Raw genomic sequence first — 18,740 nt, 5'->3', positions numbered from 1 at the left:
TTATTTACTATATTTAATCTCGATTAGTTTAAGTGCAATTAAATGACGCGATAACACGAATGCAAATATTAAATTTATGCAAACTTGACATTGGATCATAAACATAAGGATAAGATAGGAAAATGAAAACATTGCAAGAGCACGTGATAAAATATATGTATATATATTTAGATAATACAGTTACAATTTTTAATTCGACATTATTTTTCAGTATACCTTCCCAATAACTGTAAAAACTAGACATTCTATTACACAGCCCATAATCATCGCAGATTGGTAATGACAATTGTACAAAGAGAGAAAAACGAATAGAAAAGATTGGTGATACAATGGTTACAATATTGTTTTTACGCTGCACAACAATGAGGTAGGTTGTATTTTAATACTTTAATAAACAAAGAGCGGCATCACTTTAATCATATAAATTGTTAATATGAAACAATTGGCATTACACAACAAGAACATGTTAAATAAGTTCATTTGGTTTGGAAATCAATTTTGAAATATGAAAAATCAGTAAAACCATTAAAATTTCAGAACACAAAAAAGCAAGACCAATAATACAAAGCGTTTGATGATGGAATTTTTCTGGCCCAATTTATTTTTGTTATTGATTATAAAAAAGTCAACATGTTCTTATAGTGTCATGTTAAAAATTTTATAAAAGTATTTCAAAATGTATTGCCTGATTTACCTTACTGATGATCATTACACTATATAAAATTTTAATTCAATTAATAAAAACAGAAAACAACTTTTGCAATGTGGAAATCAGAAACATTTATCAACCAGCAATAAATAAATCTTACTGCAAAAGTTATGAGTAATTATCAACAAACAAAAACATGTTTATGTATTTATCCCTTAACCGCGTAAAAGTTTTTCAATCTATCAAATTTGGTCTGCTCGCAAACTAAAAAAGTTGTACTTATCGTAATCCTTAAACAGTAATTAAATCCTAACGATAGATACCCATAAATATATATTTCATAGAAAATACACTTTACAGACATCTCATATTCTTACTTGTCTAGTGTTCTGATTAAAAATGAATAATCTAAAATTTGTTTTTAGAAACAGAGTATCAATATTGATAATTTAACAAACATACATAGATAACCATTGGAAATCATACATATTGGGTATTTATACATTATATCAATCTACTACAATAAAAAAAATCAGAGCATAAGAATGTAATTTTGAGATTATACAAGAAAATACATATGAACCTCCACATAATAAATTAACTGTTCATATTTTTTATTGCTCCCTTTATTTTATTGTATTGATAAGTGAGCGTAGCAAATTATAAAATATTATGCATGGCATTATTAGTAGCGAAAACCTGACAAACCTTATTATGATAAAGTACAGGAATAGGGCGTTACATTATAATAAAATACAAATGAAACTAAACCATTATGTATTTTTACCTTATGGAGTATTAATTTCATGAAAAAATATAAACAATTAAAATTTAGCATTAAAGCTTACAGCATAAGTTTATCACAAAAATACATCCACATTTATAAATATTTATTACATATATACTTTTCCTTCATAGAGTTTTATCAACATCTTTAAACGTTATAAAATTATGAATTCGATAAACATTAAATTTGTGGTTACATATTATATAATACGTAATAATGTGTGCATATATATATATATCTGTTGAACTTTTTTTTGTATTAAAATTTATCACAATATGATTACCAACTTAACAAATTTACACCATCATTATTATTATAATTTACGTTCTAAGCGCATATGACTGTAACAGTAAAAATAAAATAAATTAAAACCGTAACTTAACATAACAAAAAAAAAAACGTAAAAAAAGACCCTAAAACAACATTACACATATGACATAGACACGATCGGCAATGCCGTCTTTCAAGCATAATAATAATGTATCATTACAACTTATAGGTTAAACGTAAATAAAGGTACATCAACATCACATTTAAGTTAAAGCTTATACAATAATTGATATCTTATTTTTGCCTTTTGAGATTTTTCACCGCCTGCTGCGTTACATCGAGCTTTGTGATTTGTGTTTTAACATTCGGCATAAGACAAATCACATTGTAAATGTATATGTATTAAAATGGCAATATCATCTTATTGGCACTCGACCCGAATACGGACAAGTAATAAAGGAACAAAGAGTATCAAATTATCTCATAAGCCTGCAATTCTAAATCTTTGTACTTTCGTTTCCAAAAACATTTTTTTTGTTTTATTGCTCAAAATTAATTATTTTTTAAGAGCGAATAGGTTCAGTATCAAAACGTCGAAAGTCAACATATTAGCAGTTGATAATGACCTTTAATTATTTTGTTTATATACACGTATATATTATATCGTACTATTTTTCATGACAGGAGTTCCGAACCTGAAGTGATTTTTTCGCTTGTATGAATGATTCGACAAAAAGTAGTAAAGAAATGTTGATTTTCAGCACTGAATATTCCCAAAACTGTACTTATTCCATTTCTGTGTATCTGAATCCAAATGCTTAAATCAGATCGCAATCATTATGAAAGTTCCACGTTTTGACAAAAATAATTGAATTTTATATTCACAATTGGTGTTGATTTTATAATCTAATTTCTACTGATTATTTAATTTGTACACCACGTGTTTCAAAAAATAAGAAAGTGCGAACTCAGGTGTGGGCATGGAAAAGGTTGGGAACCCCTGAATTATAGGCACATACGCCGTTTCAACTATTTTCATAACCGAAAATAATACAATTTAATTTATATAAACAATGAACAAATTCATTATCTCTATCTCTCTGAAAGATCATTGCAGAAAATAGTTCATATTTTAGTTATAGAAGAGCAAATATATTCGTTTATCTTTTGAATGATAGAGCGATACATTTAACAGATGAAATTTATCATATCAAGGCTATGATTATAACATTATTAAAATAAAGCATAATCGATTATGAAAATTATTGAGACAATTTGACCACTTTTCATAAAGAACCCCTTAAGATAAGTCGTTGTCTGACAACGCACAATTTACGAGTACAATATAAAAAATACATTGATAATGAACAATCTCTCTTTTGTGTTCCCGTTACAATCACAACCGTTCCGGTGTTTACAATTCCGCGATATAGATCTTCAAAAAGGCATTATTTTACATTATAACTCCCAAACATTTACATAAAGTACATAAATACACATTTATAATGCAATTACAATAAACTCTAACGTACACAATAATATACACATTTTTCAATAAGTGTTATAATATTTGTATGTATTACAAAATATACTTCATAGGCAAAGTCTAAAAAAAACTACAGATAAATTTTCAATAAGTTTAACAAAACTTAAAATATTAAAACAGATAAAATAAAGATCTTCACCAAAATATTCATAATAATAGTACACATATGATTTTTTTTTGGTCATTTGTCAAACAAAACAACAAGTTTCAAATATACATATACGTCAAGTAGTATTGTGTCATCTCAAATCTATCCTACGCATATTCTTAAAAAAATACATCAAAAAAACAATATTAATAATCTATGGTTTTCTCAAACAATGGCATATTACAAATCACGCGCTTAACTATGCAAGTAGATACATAGATCTACAGACATACACCATTATCATGTGTGTATAATCACGGTAATCAAGTACAAATATAAAAAATATATATGTGTGGAATATAATATAGTCGAATAAACTCTAAACTAAACTCTTTATAAAAGCAAAAATAACTCAACGACCGCCAGCGGATTCTATGTGAATATGTAATACAGTAAAACCTCGTTAATTCTATATTTTTTTTAATTCTGACCCAAAATAACAACTAACATATAAATCCCACCTATCTCGTATTCCTGATAGATGTCTCCTCTTACAAATTTAACCCAACTATTTAGAAATATAAGACGACAACGTTCGCTAAGTGTGCACCTTCGAGATCTCCCAAGACACTTTAAAATATAATTATAATAAAACCCCAATATGTCTATTATCAGAGAGTAACCGTCAAAATCGGTTGCTTAATTCTAAGGCCTTTTTTTATTAAAATATATATTATTTTTATATCAACCTTCTTTGTTTTAAAACCGTTGATTCAATAAACTTTTAAATTCAATAAAAACACCAATATGAACAATTTTAAATCAAGATGTCAGATGACTAATTTTCATTATATTCTATAAGTGTGTGCGAATTAAATTGAATAATATATATTGAAATTCAATTGCATAAAGTTAAGCTTTTAATGCTGTAGAATAATATTAATATTTCCAATAAAAAAAGTCATATCAAATGACAAATGTTTTTTTATGATTTTCAAGTATATACGTATAAAAAATGATTTACTTTATTTTTATTTTAACACTAACTAATATTATCGGAATTTTATGTATTATAAAATTTCTTTAAAAATCTGGGTTTTGAATTAACGAGGTTTTTTATAAATCTTTAAATTTTGCAACATGTGAAACCTTTTACGTTTTGATATAAATATTTTATATAAAAATCGACACTCGTACGTGTCGCAAGCGATGCTACTTTAGGTACGTTAGTAAAACCGTTATTCAAGTTTTGTGCTTCTTATGATTACATGTGTTCCTTACGATTACAGGCAAAACGAGCTTCAGGTTTTGTATTCCAATATACGATCCAATTGAATTTATCATAATACGCCATGAAATATTCAGATAATGAAAACGAAATCAACCTTAAAAAAATTTTTATTAAACATCGTTCAAATTATGCCACTGTAGGGATGAAAGTATGAAAGTTTTACCTTCAATGTCTTTTTTTATCCGTTTGCACTCACATGTCGTTCAGACCTCCGTCGGGTACGCCTGCTTTTATTTTATCCAATATTCGATTTACAAACTCTGAAGAATGACCAGCTATCTTCACCTCTGTAAAAATAAAATCGATTGGTGATTCATAAAAAATAGATTATATAAAATAACACAAAGATGATCCATATAAGGGTAAACATCAATTATGTAAATTACCATGATTTTCCAATTTAGTTAGTAGCAGAATGCAGCACATTTATCAAACATAAACAAAATTGTTCGATAAGTTCTGTCCACTTATATTACGAATATCTGATGCCATTAATAGCAAATGAACTCAGGAAATTACAACGCATAAAACGGTTAGCAATGACATTCAAGAATTTAAAAACTTTCTTAGAAGTGCTGCTTTCAGAAGTCCGAGAATAGAGCAAGGTTAAATTTCAAACGATTTAATTAATACAATGGAATTGTCAAAAGCATTATTATTTACTCAAATGTATTATTAAATATGATATTACTTTATAATTATTATAGATAACACAAAACATATAATAATAGTGCGTGTTGTAACTGATAACTAACCCAATTGTAATTATATAACCATAATAGTATTGAACTGATTGAAAGAACTTTTGCAAAATTAAATTTTTTGTATTTATGTATTACCCCTCCAAAAACATGTTTTATTTCCTTAAAATATATAGGAATTTTTATACATATAATAAATAATACATGTAAATTAAACACAACCTTAAGAATAATTAAAAGTAAATAGATATACAAGTGATATTTGAAAAGAATATTGTTTTTAAAGTTGGCAATAATGTTGTTTCCACTATGGTTTTACTACGGAGGCAAAGTTTACAAATCCTTTGTCGCAGCGACAATGAGTGGCAAAAAAATCTGGAAGGTTTGGAAACATTGGAAATTTTCTAATTTTTATGTATGGCTAATGTTGCACGAAAAATAGATTCTGAATGATAACAATCAACGTCAAATGCAATATTTATCAAAGAAGCAGGTAGCAAAAACAATATAATTTGAATTGCTCAAATGTTTAGATATTTGCAGCATTATTTGGATAGATTTTTTGTATAACTGTTAGTGAAATAAAAATGGTACTAATAGAGTATTTTTTTTAAATAAAAATAAACTTTTTTCCATGTTCAAAAATAAGAAAAAAGAGTTCTAAATAAATCCCAAAAAAAAATATTTTCTGCATTTTGTATCCGAATATTCCTTGAATATAAAAATGATTTACTTTTTATGATTTCAAGGGGGCAATAATCTGACAATAAATAACAATAAATCATTGTTTCTTCAAAACATTATGACTAACCCAATACTATAAAAGTGACAAAACTAAATATTGAGAATATTATTTTACAAATATATTCTCTTTAACTTTGTTTGCTGTGTAGTATTTCAATTGAAGGTAGCCCAAATAGGACATTAAGTTGAACATGATATCAGCTATGAGTGACTCAAATTTTCCAGAAAAAAAATATGTTTTATTCCATAAAAAACTATGAAATGTAATTTATAACAAATATAATTTTCAAAAAGTATGTGTTTTAGATCCTTCCAACTATATATTTCTCTCAAAAAATAAACAGAAATAATGACATTCACAGAAAAAAATTTAACGACCGAGAATTGTTTGTTACCTTGCAAGCTGCGAGTTCGACACCGGCGTGTAGATACACCGAGTATCTTCCTGTCTTCGATATCCTCACTCAATGAAGCTGTTTAAAATATTTTATTATAAATAATGAGAAAATAAAAATCAACCACAACAAAAACATTTGCAATCAAAATAAATATAAGACGACTAGAATTAGGAATGATTCATATATTTTCGTCTAAGAGATGATGAATGTGAATGTATTCCTTTGCTCAAATTCTTTGAGACAAACCCAAAATTTGTCTACATTGAAAAGTGGACAGAACTCATCTAAATTCTTCCATATAATTTTAATATTATAGTATATGATAATAATATATAATAATAAAAAAGCTCTCACTTGTAGCGCCTTTAACGATTTTATCAACTTGCATATTCAAATCAATCTGTCCATTATTTTCCATGCACTTTTTCACAATGAGATGTTTCATCTGAGATATACCGTACATCAGTTGCCCTGCAAGTTGATCAAACAATCAATATCCAGTCTCACACATTACACGCATTTTATCATATCATTATAATACGGACTATGCTCTTGCTGCAATCCGTACAGCTTCAACTTGTTGGCCTCGTGCTGCGCCTTCTTCTTCAGCCTGCACGCCCTCGAGGCTAACTTGTTCTTCTCTTTCCTCGTTTTGGGCCTGACGTTAAAAGGCAACTCGCTCACCGGCGTCATGTCGTTGATGATCTTTCCCAAATTGTCCAATTCCTTGCCGATATTGTACAACTTTTTCGGATTCGGCGTCAAGTCGTTCCCGTCGCCTTTCCTCGCTTTTCCGCTGAAAATAAATAAAAGAGTATCACAAATTTGCTAATAAGTAGATTAATTAAAGTTAGAACAGTATATTCATTTCTATTTTTATATTTAGGTTAATCCATTGATTTCAGTTCATTAAATACACGTGCATTAAGTAACCAGATAACACCAGTTTAACTATAATTGTATCGATATTTATATCGTCGGTTGTTGCTAGATAACAAAGAACACGTGTTAAGATGATATTTTCATATTTCAATAATTTTAAAAAGATTTCGATTATTAACTAATTTTGGAAATATAGAAATTATTATTTTTAATCTATTTAGCACAATTTTTTCTAAATACAATAAAATAATTGGTGCATTAAAATAAATATTTTGTTCCATAAAACGAATTTTTTGTGCATTTATGTAAGGTAAATCTTCAGATTTTTTCTTCAAGAAAGGATACGTTGTAGAGTTATTCATAAGGTGTTCACTGTCCTGACCAATGCTCTCTCACAAATAATCTGTCAAACCGTAATGCACAAACAATTCGTTTTATGGAACATTTTATATATTGCTCATTATATTGTCCTCTAAAATAATTACAACATATGCAATACAGATTTACTTGTTTTCATGATTGTTGGGTTAGTGCTTGATCTCAATAGCTTGTGTCAAATAACAGTGGGGAGAAACAGAAGCAATTGTATGTCAGTGAAAGTTCAATAATAGGTAGCAATTTATATGCTATACTAAAATATTTAAGTATTATGTTATGTTATACAAAATATATGAGGGTTTGCTAATTCATATGATACTTTTACTCCACTCTACTCTACAGCTCTATTTATTATTGCATGTTACTTTTACCTGTGCTTTATGCCGCGGAGACTACAGCTCGGACTAAAAACGGGATCGGTGACCTCATTCAAAACGTGAGGATCTTCCAGTTTAGTCTTTAACACGAGCCTTTGACCTTTCGGTCCTTTGGCTTGAATGTTGTATTGCCAAAAGTAGCGTTCGCCTTTGGGATTCGGTTTCTTGCGCTGAGCCTTGGATTCATCTTCATTATCGGAATCGGCGTCCGAAGAAAAGTCTTCGTATCTATCGCTATCCTCGTCCGAGTCTTCATCTTGAGACAGGTCCTCGTGGGCACCCGGACTCAAAACGCCGCCAGTCGACAGCGAGGACGTGGATCCAGCCTCGGCCAACGAACCGGTTGACAGCAAATGTTTGCGCGGTTCGCGCCTCTGCCATATCTAAAATAGTATTATTCAATGAAAAAACGTATAGAGCAAAATTCTTAAAATATCGAATTCTCGGGAATATTGAGCCGTCAAACTTGAATCATTGCCAAGAAATAATTCTTTAAACAATAAACAGGACAATGTACTATTATTTTTAAACTATTAGAGGAATGTCCTAGATCTAGTTTGTTTGTCAATAACATGATCTCTAATAATAAATATTAATGAGAAACAAGACATATCAAATAAGAGGTGTGTCCAATAGCAAGGTGAGCCAAATAAAAACCTTAAAATTGCCACAAAAATTTACAACAACGCTCTAATCTCTTTTATGTTACACATACTTTGAACAGTGACCAAAGTTGACAGTAAGAATCATAAAACAAACGCACCAAAGTAAATCAGCACTGTCATTGATTCTTTAGAATAGTGTTGTGATGAAGTACAGTATGGTGACGCATGTCTGTTAGTCCAGCAAATGTATGAGTGGATTAGAAAATTCCGAAACTAATATTAAAATAATTTACTCCACTATAGATTATTTTAACGCATTCATAGAAACGTACACGTTAAAAACAAATTTGAGTAATCTTAATGTTTCTATAATGTGAATATCGTTAACTATTATCAAATTAAATATGTATGAGCCTTTAATTATGATTAACAATGAGTAATGTGTCATATATAAAACTATTTTAATTTACAAATCATCGACTTTCATAGATTGGCAAAGTTCATCAATACATACAAGTCATCGTTGCAGTCGCAACAATGGCTCTAAAAACAATGTTGATAAAAATGTGCAAGTATAGCCATAAAAAAGTGATAACTTGAAAATGTCAATAATCTCTAAAGATAAAATATAATTTAATTTAAGCAATAACCATATAAAGACGTGATGTTGAAAAGGTTTAGGTGTTTGTGTAAATATAAAATAAATCGAAGAGATATTTTACAACTTGCATAACTACAAGGTCTAAAAAAACATTAAAATTTCTATTCAATATTGTTGAAAAGTGCAACTACGACTGAGATAGGTCAATTACTGATTACGTTTGAAGATAAGCAATGATCTTTTAATAACATATTATCTACACGTGTTTGGGGAAAATAGAAGAATATAATTGCAATCTTGAGTAAGTTCCCTTAAGACATAGTAATTGTGTTGCCTATTATGTATATTTCGAATAAATAGATTTCAAAAGAAATACCACAGAGGGATTTCAGAGGGTCTTATGTCGCAACTATCAATGCAGTTTTATTGACCTCAAAACTAATTTCAGTCATACAATACTAAAATCTTTATGCACCTCAAATATGTTTAATGCAAAGATTTGTATTTAAATATACAAAATAACAGTAATAATTTAATTAATTTAATGTGTACACCTTTGCGGCTTTGACACTTGATTTTCCTGGGTATACTTTTCTACCGATTTTAAATCATTTCGGCGGGTATTTTACACCATTCGTCTTTAAAGACTTTTGATAGTTTTATTTTTATTTTAGGCATTAATATTTACTGAAAATACAAATTTCCGATGGAATTTCAAGATGATGAAATATTTATTTATATCTAGTTGCAGTAGATTTATCCTCTATGTTGAACAAATCAGTCATTCCATTGGCAGATTACCACCTTTAAAAAAAGCATTCCTTCTCCAATGCCTTATAGTTGCATGTATACTATGTTTATTCAAAAGTGCTTCCTTTTTATTTGTTTGGGTATATTTTGGGTCTTCAAGCTTCTGATCCTTAGAATTGATATATTTTACACAAAACTTCGCAAAATAACACACATCCTTTCAAGTGCAATTTCAAAAATTGTCTAGTATCATTAAAAAATAAACAGCTTGAAACAAGAAAGTCAAAGAAAGTTCTTTCCTGCCTTTTTATTTCATCCTCTTTTATTTTAGTTTTATACAGAGGTTTGATATTATTTTTCTATTTTATTATAAATTACTGCTGGTTTTGTCATTTTTATCCTTAATGCTAATCTTTTGTCTAGGGTTTTCCTGGTGATAAATAATAATTTAGCTTAAAAATATTGATACTCTTCGCATTTAAATTCAAGAAAGAACACATAAAGTGTGAATACCGGAAATTGCGATCTTTTAAAGTTAAAAGACACGTCGGTAGATATTTTCGCCTTTTCAATTAAATTCTGTAGCAACGTTTTGACATACAACTAGTTTCATTGAATGGATTGGAGTTCCAACTTTTAAAACTAGATTTTCATATGACCTAATGATTCTAAAATATTTGTATCTGAAGGAATATGTATACATTTCTACACGGTACTGAGGGACTTTGTTCTTCCATGATTATCAAAACCCAGCTTTTTGCCTCGGAACACGCTCATGCATTGACTTGCACAGCAGCACAACAAGCTATCTTTGTCATTCCAAAATCAAAATCTGCAACGATGTTCAAAATATTGTTATCCAATTAAAAATTTTCCAATATGTTTATTTTCTATGCATATTAATTTATGTGCATTCGAAATTATACAAATCACAATCTGAGAATTTTTGTTCCTTTTTCTTTATTTAGTTCAGACTTATTGAACTTCTTACTATTGTACTGTTTACACGCATTGGTTTTGGGGGCGTTAAAAATAAAATCTTTTGCTACAATGGGACAGAAAAATAATTGCAATTGTCACTCTTCACCAGTGCAAGAGCTCGGCGATATATTGCATAAAAATTAAATATTTCTAAGATAACAGTGCAGGAAGCTAGTAAAATATATAAAGATTCAGGACTAAATTGTAAATAAACCTCGATCTGGAAGTCATAAAATTACATCAAAACAACGGGATCAGCATATAGTAATTTCAAGTAAAAGGAATAGAAGACTTACGGTAACAGAAATAATAATATAAGTGAAAAAGAATGGTGTTGAAAAAAACATCAGTGTCAACCGTTCAAAATTGATTAAGGGTAGCGAAACTTGTAGAACACATTGTTGTCAAAAAACCTTTGTTACGACGATAAAACAAAAAGAAGAAAAACAACTGGGCCTAAAAGGCATTGATATTACCAACTTGAAGATTGGTGCTAAGTTTTATGGTCTGACGAATCAAAATTTGAAATGTTTGGGAGTATTTGTTAGATGAAAAAATAGCTTTCAAATTTTAATGAATTTTAATTTAAATTCAACAAATTTAACTGCCAGTTCAGAATCAACTAATTTTAATCACGTAATAAGAAACTGCCTGATTAAGAGGTCAAACATTACAGGTTGTTTCATAAAAGTGCGGGTTATATGAGTTAAAAATTAAAACGTGTAATACTTTTACTAAATTATATATTCTTCATCTTTTTGTACAATTATTATCCACATGTTAATCAATTTTTTATGTGTGATTCGAAAAATAATGTATTTTTGGAAGCAATAAATTCTTTAATGTCGTTTTTTATATCCGTTTTTGTAACACTGTCTGTCGTAATTGTCTGCCTATAATCCAATAACTCATAATGAATTATGCCTTTCATGTCCCACCAAACGCTTAACATTCTCTTATTAGGGAGTAATGGAATTGTGAGTTGATTGGGTCCAACCACTGCCTTTTATGTCGCATGTAAAGGATCCACTTTTCATTTTCAGTAACAATTGAGCTCAAAAATAAATCTTTCTGTTCTACAAGTATCAATTATATTGAGATTCGCTGCGCGAGGTTTTTCTTAGACAGTTTATGAGATTAGAACAATTATATATAAGATACCCATATTCTGCAAATTAGCACCTTTCTTAAATTTTTGTATGTCTGAACTGACATAGATGACACGTTGAGCTTTTGTGCTAACTTCTGCATCGTTAATCTCGGACCTGCTTTGATGGCAGTTCTAATAACCTCACTAAAAATCCCTAAGGACTACCCGCCTTTGCGTAGATATTCAATGTCAAAATTCGCAGAACGAAATTTTTAGAACTACATTTGACACTTGCTAAATTTAATGGTATCTCTGTCCATTGCATTATAAATGCTTTTAACTGCTATTGTCGTATTATGACCGAGTTGAAACTCAAAGCATAATATAGCTTAACTGAGATTATTTTATCTTTACTGCCATTGTTGATTTAGGATTGAAAACATCAAAACACAAAATATCCTGTTACTAAGTAGCATTATTGATACAACTACTGTCAACAAACACAGAAAGAATAGATAAATTATCGTTAATTTATAAAATGTTATTGCAAATGTAATGCCTGCATTACACTCTCTGGAAGTTGGCCAAGGACGAAGAATATAGTGGGTTACTTCGGGGTTACTCCGGTCGAGTTCGGTTCTGCCTGCTCTAAAATCTCTCGGAAGTTGTCCGAGGTTACTGAGAACGGGAGGTAAAGTGAGGGTAATTCAGCGACTTGGCCAGCTTCGAGCACTTCCGAACATTGTCGGCATTTTTCCGAGTCAAAAAAGCTCTTTCGAGTGCGAGCGGTGAGATACTTCCCCTTTCGCTCTCTCCCGTGTTGTGACGAGTGAGAGAGATAATGACATGGTGTTTCGCAAACTGAGATAATACGAGTAACTTGGTTCAATTTCAATATGCGCGTAGGCGCCCTATGGTTAACACGCATGTCGAGCGCTGCTATCCTACCGTGGGACGCATGTTAACATGCTTTTATGAAACTCGATCTTCAACAGACTCTTACTGACATCTTTGAATATTTTAGGGCACCAAAAGGGATTAATTATATTTTTGGTAGTATATTTTATCAGATATCGTTATTATAATTTTTTTTCATATAAAATTAAATAATTAAAAAATAATTAGTGGTACTTGATTTTGTTAAAAAAAATCTTTTCCAATATCCTTATGTATTTTCCTAGATCGGTTTATATATATGTCACACCATAACGAATTCTTATTTGGAATCGATGGCAACAAATTCTAGGATAGTCGCACATGTGGTGTTCGTATTCTGATATCATTTTTATGCCTTATGGCATTTTGCAAAAGCCGACAAAGATTATGCGTAAATTGAATATTTACGACCGAAAAGTTTTCATTGATATTGTAATGGTGAGTGCCCACACAAACTTTTATAATTATCAGTAGCGTAATTTTAATACAAACAATTTAAAAATTGCGATTATTTGGCACTTTTTTCGATTGTGCGCAAATATGCCGGCTGTACGTGATAGAAGCTGCCGTTCAGACGTCATTCGCGCCGCGAAGCGCGCGGGCATATGAAATTTGCGACAGTGTGGGCACTTACTCGAAGTCGTAGATCTCAGCCAACTTCAGTTGTAACTTCGGTTCGGACAACTTCCAGAGAGTGTAGAGCAGGCATAATGAAAAAAAGTGATCCATCTTCAGTTTCTGAACTTTTTAAAATTTAAGGACATATTCGCATTTTTTTTTTATTAATCGAATATTTGATGTATTTAATTTTCAAAAATAATCTTTCCAATTCTTTCCATGTGATTTTCGATGACTATTTCGAGCGATATCCTGGCTATAACTTGGCGGATATTGGTTTTTAGGTGCTCCAATATTTCGAGTTTGTCGGTATAGAGATGACTCTTAGCGTAACCCCACAAAAAAAATCCAAAGTCGCATGATCTTGGCGGTCAGTTGACGTCACCAAAACGTGAAATAATAAGACCTGGGAAGTTTTCAAGAAAAACATCCAACGTTGAACCCGATGTGTGGCAAGATGCGCCGTCTCGTTGGGACCACATGTCTTTCACACCAAAAATAATTGGTTATCATGCACCTATCGAGCTCATCGTTGACTGTTACAGTCAAACCTTCATCGTTTCAAAACAAAAATGTAATGACTCCGCCTGACCACAATGCACATCAAAGTCACTTTTTGGGCATGTAATGCTCTTACAAATAACATGATTTTCCTCGTCCCATATGCGGCAATTTTGCTTATTAACACATCCAGAGAGGTGGAAATGTGCCTCACCAGAGAAGATCAACTTCCTGCTGCTCTAACACCCAATCTGCGTAAATTCTTCGCTATCCGTGGTCTCTGTGCTTCAGTTCTTGTGTTATCTGAATTTTATACAGGTATAGGTAAAAGTTCAGATGCAAAATGCGTCAAAGGAAGCCAAAAGAAAAGCCCAAAAGCTGCGAACGCCGACGAATCGACAGTTCCGGGTCTTTGGACACACTTTCACTATGTTGTGGATTGTTTACTTAGTAGGACGATAAAATTGACCACAATCTTCGGTAAATTTTGATACACAATTAATACAGAATTGTTATTTCTGTAGAACAATTGTACAATTTTAACGCATTGAGCAGTGGTTAAATAATCTATTACATAAATGTGTTATTGCAAACTTACATTTGAAACTTTGAACGTGTGATTATTGACAGCTGTCTGATTTACAGTGCTGCCAACATCGGAAACTCGAATTGGATCATCCTGTACAAAGAAAAAAAAACTTATTCGTGACCATGAAAAGGCAGTCGACTATGCAAGCTGTGTTACAGAAGTATACCACAAATGTTCATTGTAAGCACTGTATCAAGCAGTAATAATATGAATAAGTATGTTTAACAATACCCCAAAAAAACAGTAAACCATGGATATCATGTCATTGAATTACAACTTTCTATAGTATAAACCACTGAAATTCATTTTCTTCATTGGGACAGAGTCTAATAAGATTTGTATTAAACAAAAACACAGATTCTAGTTCCGCCTCCAGATCATCTGGATTTGTCAAAGGATCGAGAACTAGAAGGCATAGCGGACTCCAGATTTTCGCTTTGCTTCCGACTTATATAAAACCGAATTGACTCAGAGGACAACTTAACTCTTTACCGTGTTTGATGTCTCCAGAAAGGAAGTAATTTGAGGGGAGCAGGTGAGGGCATTTGCCCCTCTTTGAATTTAGCCAGAAAATTGCATGTCATTTAATGAATCTCAATTAAATAAAAATATTAAAAAAACGACAACTAACTAGCCAACTTTTGTTCCTACCCCAGAAAAAATTGATTAACAAATTAAGAATAATCGATCAAAGGTCGAAACTAGAATCTTTAATCTGAATATTCGAATATCGAATATATATGTCCGTTTTTTTAATAATTAAATTATTTTAATTTTTTTAATTTCAAAATTAATATTTCACTAACTAGAAAAACACATGTATTTTAACAATACATGTGTAACATGTTTTTGCAAAAATTATCTTCTTGTCCTTACATTATTTAGAACAGCTGATAACCAACCAAAAGACAGTCGAATACAAAGCAATAATAACACCGTGTAATTGCCGAAATTCCATAAATTACGCATATTTACAAATTTGTACTATGCAGCTGTGGACTTTCTCAATGGCAGGTATTTATTTTTTTATCTCTTGTAAATCAATAGGAATAATGTATCTATTTTTTTAGTGTTGACCGAGCAGAGACGTCATTTATTTAAATACTATGAATCTTAATGAAATGCAAATATTAAAAAAAGCTGAAATGACTTCCCTCATTTTAAACCAAAAATTCTCAAGGAAAATAAAAGCAAAATTTGAATCTATCCCGAAAGTATTTTTTTACATATGCCATTTCATAGCGGAGTAAGTTTTCACCAGTAGATATATATTTATACTAGTGAAATTATATATTTTATCTGGCAGGTGCCAGTAAAATTATTATTATATTTCAAGTTTTCCATATGTAGTAATATATACATACATTTATATACTGATCATTATTTATTTATATGCAATGTATAAATGTTACAGTGAATAGTAAGGTTTTATATTTTCACTAGTGAAGTCCAAATACATTTAACCCAGTAAATATATATTTTTACTAGTGAAAATATAATTTAACTGATAGGTGCTAGCGAAATTATATGCTGCTCTAATATGTCTATGAAATTTAATTTGACAGTTATGAAACGTCCACTTGCTGTTCAAACCCAAGCCTAACCTAATAAAAGTTCAAAAAGTAATTATAGTTTTAGAACTTTTATTAGATAAGTCTGAAATACAAATTAAGCCAACTCATCTCTCAGGGGAAAATAAGCGGAAGAATAAATATAGACAGATATCACATCTCGCATATTGCTATAGCTATAGATATAAGAGTGTTTAACAAAGTATTGTGGGGGATATTATTCTTAAAAGTTGCGTTAATGACTGTGACCAAAAATGATCATTCATCAAGTGCTACAGCGATGGCACGATTTTATTGCCTTTGAAGTGGATTTTTGACTTCTGAGAAGGGATAACGGTTTTTTACGCTCTCCTATTGGTCAAAATTCGGTTTAGATATATTTCATTGGATTCTCACTTATTATAAGTCGTAATATTGTTATAAAAAGTCTCAATACGAAAGCTACATAACTGAGCGTTTCCACTACAACTTGTACGGCACGATTTCTAAATAGATATTATATGTACGTTTTTAGCAATTGAAAAAAAACTTTAGATATAAATTGACATCTTCATTATATTTTATGAAGTAACAGAATAAGTTTATTTATAAAAAAACTCAATTCCTAATTCCTTAAAACTCGGATGTTGTAGTCCAGAAAAACGTGCAAAAAGGTTTGTTTTATATTATATTTTAAAGAATTGAAACTGCATTATTACTAGAATGTATTCCGCATGATAGGCGAATCGATTTTCTATTTAATTACGTTTAGAATCTGTCAAAGCTGTGCATGTTTATATGTAAATTTAAGTTTAATTACGTTTCTACTCATACAATGTATCGATTATATAGCAGTGAATCATGTGCATAGTTACATAGGATTATGCAATAGTATTTGTTTTTGCATCGGGGCGTACCTGTTCCAAGCTGAGGTGAGTCGGAGCCGAAGAAGAGAGTCGAGCGGCCGCGACGTGTCTCTGCAGCGGAGAGGCGGTCGGTATCGAAGGCGGCGGTCTGTTGACGGTCGCCAGCAGTTCTTGCAGGCCGGGCCTGGGAGAGCTGCGCTGACTGTCGTGGAGGCTGCTGGCTTGGCTGCTGTGAGCGCTGCCCGGGGAAAAGGCGCCGCCTAAGTTTCTACCGAAGGCGTCCACCGGGCTGGACGATCCTCCGAAGTGGACGGGGGACGGATGAGCCATCGCCGGGGGATGAATCTCGAGAGACGGAGCTGCGGAGCGGAGGGCGGCCATGGAGTCTCCTATCTGTAGGTAGTAGTCGTTGTCTTCGGGGAGGACGAGGTCGTCGAAGTTGAGGTCTTCGAGAAGGGTATCGTCGTTGGCGTTGAGCTCGGCCAGAGTGGGACCCTGGATCAGGTCCGCCTTGTCCACCTGAAAGATGTCGTCGTCGTCCATCCTGAAGTGATCGCCGATGCGGCCGTAGAGCGAGGTCTGGTCCAGCGACTGGTACATATTGGACTCCTGGGCGCACAGCTCCAGCTCGAAGGAGAAGTCGGGGGTGCGACGGGCGGGGATGGGCACGGAGGCCGACTCGAACGCGGGCTCGCGCTTCACCGTCGACTCCGACATCGGCTCGCGCTTCACCGCGGACTCCGACATTCTGCTTTGTTTACCTCCAGACGGCGGACGGCCAACGGCCTTGAACGGCGACGAGGCCGAGGGCGAAGATTCGAGAGGGGCCCCTTGTCGAGGGGCGGGGGCGCGGACGCAGGCGCGGGCTCGGGGCGCTGGGGCTCTCTCGGCCCCCGCGCGACTAGTAAACAATGGACCGCACGTGCACGGACCGGACGCAAACACGCAAACACGCGAACGGGCTGTATCGGCGCCTTTCATATAGAAGGTCTTGCGACTCGTTTTTTCTACACATTTTGACAACAGCGCCCGCACGATGCAGCCGCGTTCTCGCTCGCACCGATCGCGCGTCGTTTCACCCTTCTCTCTCTCTCGGCGAAGCCCGAATAGCTGTTGTGAGATCGCATCCAATGCGCGCGCAGCCGCCGCAACTGTGGCGCGCGATTATTTTTAGACTGCGCCAGCGAGTGGATCTTCAACGTTTTACTTAATTTATCACATACAATTTTATCAGGTGTTTTTCAAATATAAAAAGATTTTGAAAATATCAAAAAAAGACACTAAAAATAAAAACACCGTTTCAGCATTCTTAAAAAATATTTTTTTGGTCAATTCTTCAAATCTACTTTTTCAATTCTTATAGTAATCCAATACGAAATCATAAAAGTTAAATCACTTTCTATAAAAAAAGCGTTTGTTATTTTGCTAAATGCATCACATTTCCAATAAGCTACATATTTACACTTATTTCTATCCTCTAAATACAGACAATATTAAAAGATAATGAGACGCTTACGCTCGCACGTGCATACGTATGAAACT

The 18,740-nt window shown here is 32.3% G+C and overlaps 1 protein-coding gene and 1 long non-coding RNA gene across 5 annotated transcripts; one reads left to right on the top strand and one right to left on the bottom strand.

The window, feature by feature from the left end:
• Positions 1 to 139: 139 nt before the first annotated feature.
• On the bottom strand, positions 140 to 18,153 carry REPTOR (repressed by TOR). 4 transcript variants are annotated; one of them, XM_088200662.1, is made up of 8 exons: positions 17,250 to 18,153; positions 14,792 to 14,872; positions 8,106 to 8,494; positions 7,020 to 7,270; positions 6,829 to 6,945; positions 6,472 to 6,549; positions 4,795 to 4,918; positions 140 to 4,725 (listed from the first exon to the last, which is right to left on the bottom strand). In XM_088200662.1, the coding sequence occupies exons 1-7, from the start codon at positions 17,943 to 17,945 to the stop codon at positions 4,824 to 4,826; spliced, it is 1,707 nt and encodes a 568-aa protein (XP_088056788.1). In that variant the 5' UTR covers positions 17,946 to 18,153; the 3' UTR covers positions 140 to 4,725; positions 4,795 to 4,823. The 4 variants fall into 4 exon arrangements, with proteins under 4 accessions (XP_088056788.1, XP_088056789.1, XP_088056790.1 ...); XM_088200663.1 differs by lacking the exon at positions 6,472 to 6,549; XM_088200664.1 differs by lacking the exon at positions 14,792 to 14,872.
• Positions 13,929 to 18,153, top strand: LOC148228584 (uncharacterized). The gene is made up of 2 exons (XR_015811728.1): positions 13,929 to 16,855; positions 16,922 to 18,153. It is a non-coding gene; the product is annotated as an uncharacterized LOC148228584 (long non-coding RNA).
• Positions 18,154 to 18,740: the final 587 nt, after the last annotated feature.

This window comes from Plectrocnemia conspersa, unplaced genomic scaffold (genome assembly GCF_051122295.1).
Source record: "Plectrocnemia conspersa isolate PC_06_02 unplaced genomic scaffold, ASM5112229v1 ptg000012l, whole genome shotgun sequence".
Taxonomy (NCBI): domain Eukaryota; kingdom Metazoa; phylum Arthropoda; class Insecta; order Trichoptera; family Polycentropodidae; genus Plectrocnemia; species Plectrocnemia conspersa.
The sequence above is the reverse complement of the archived record's forward strand: the minus strand, read 5'-3'. Positions and strand labels throughout refer to the sequence as shown.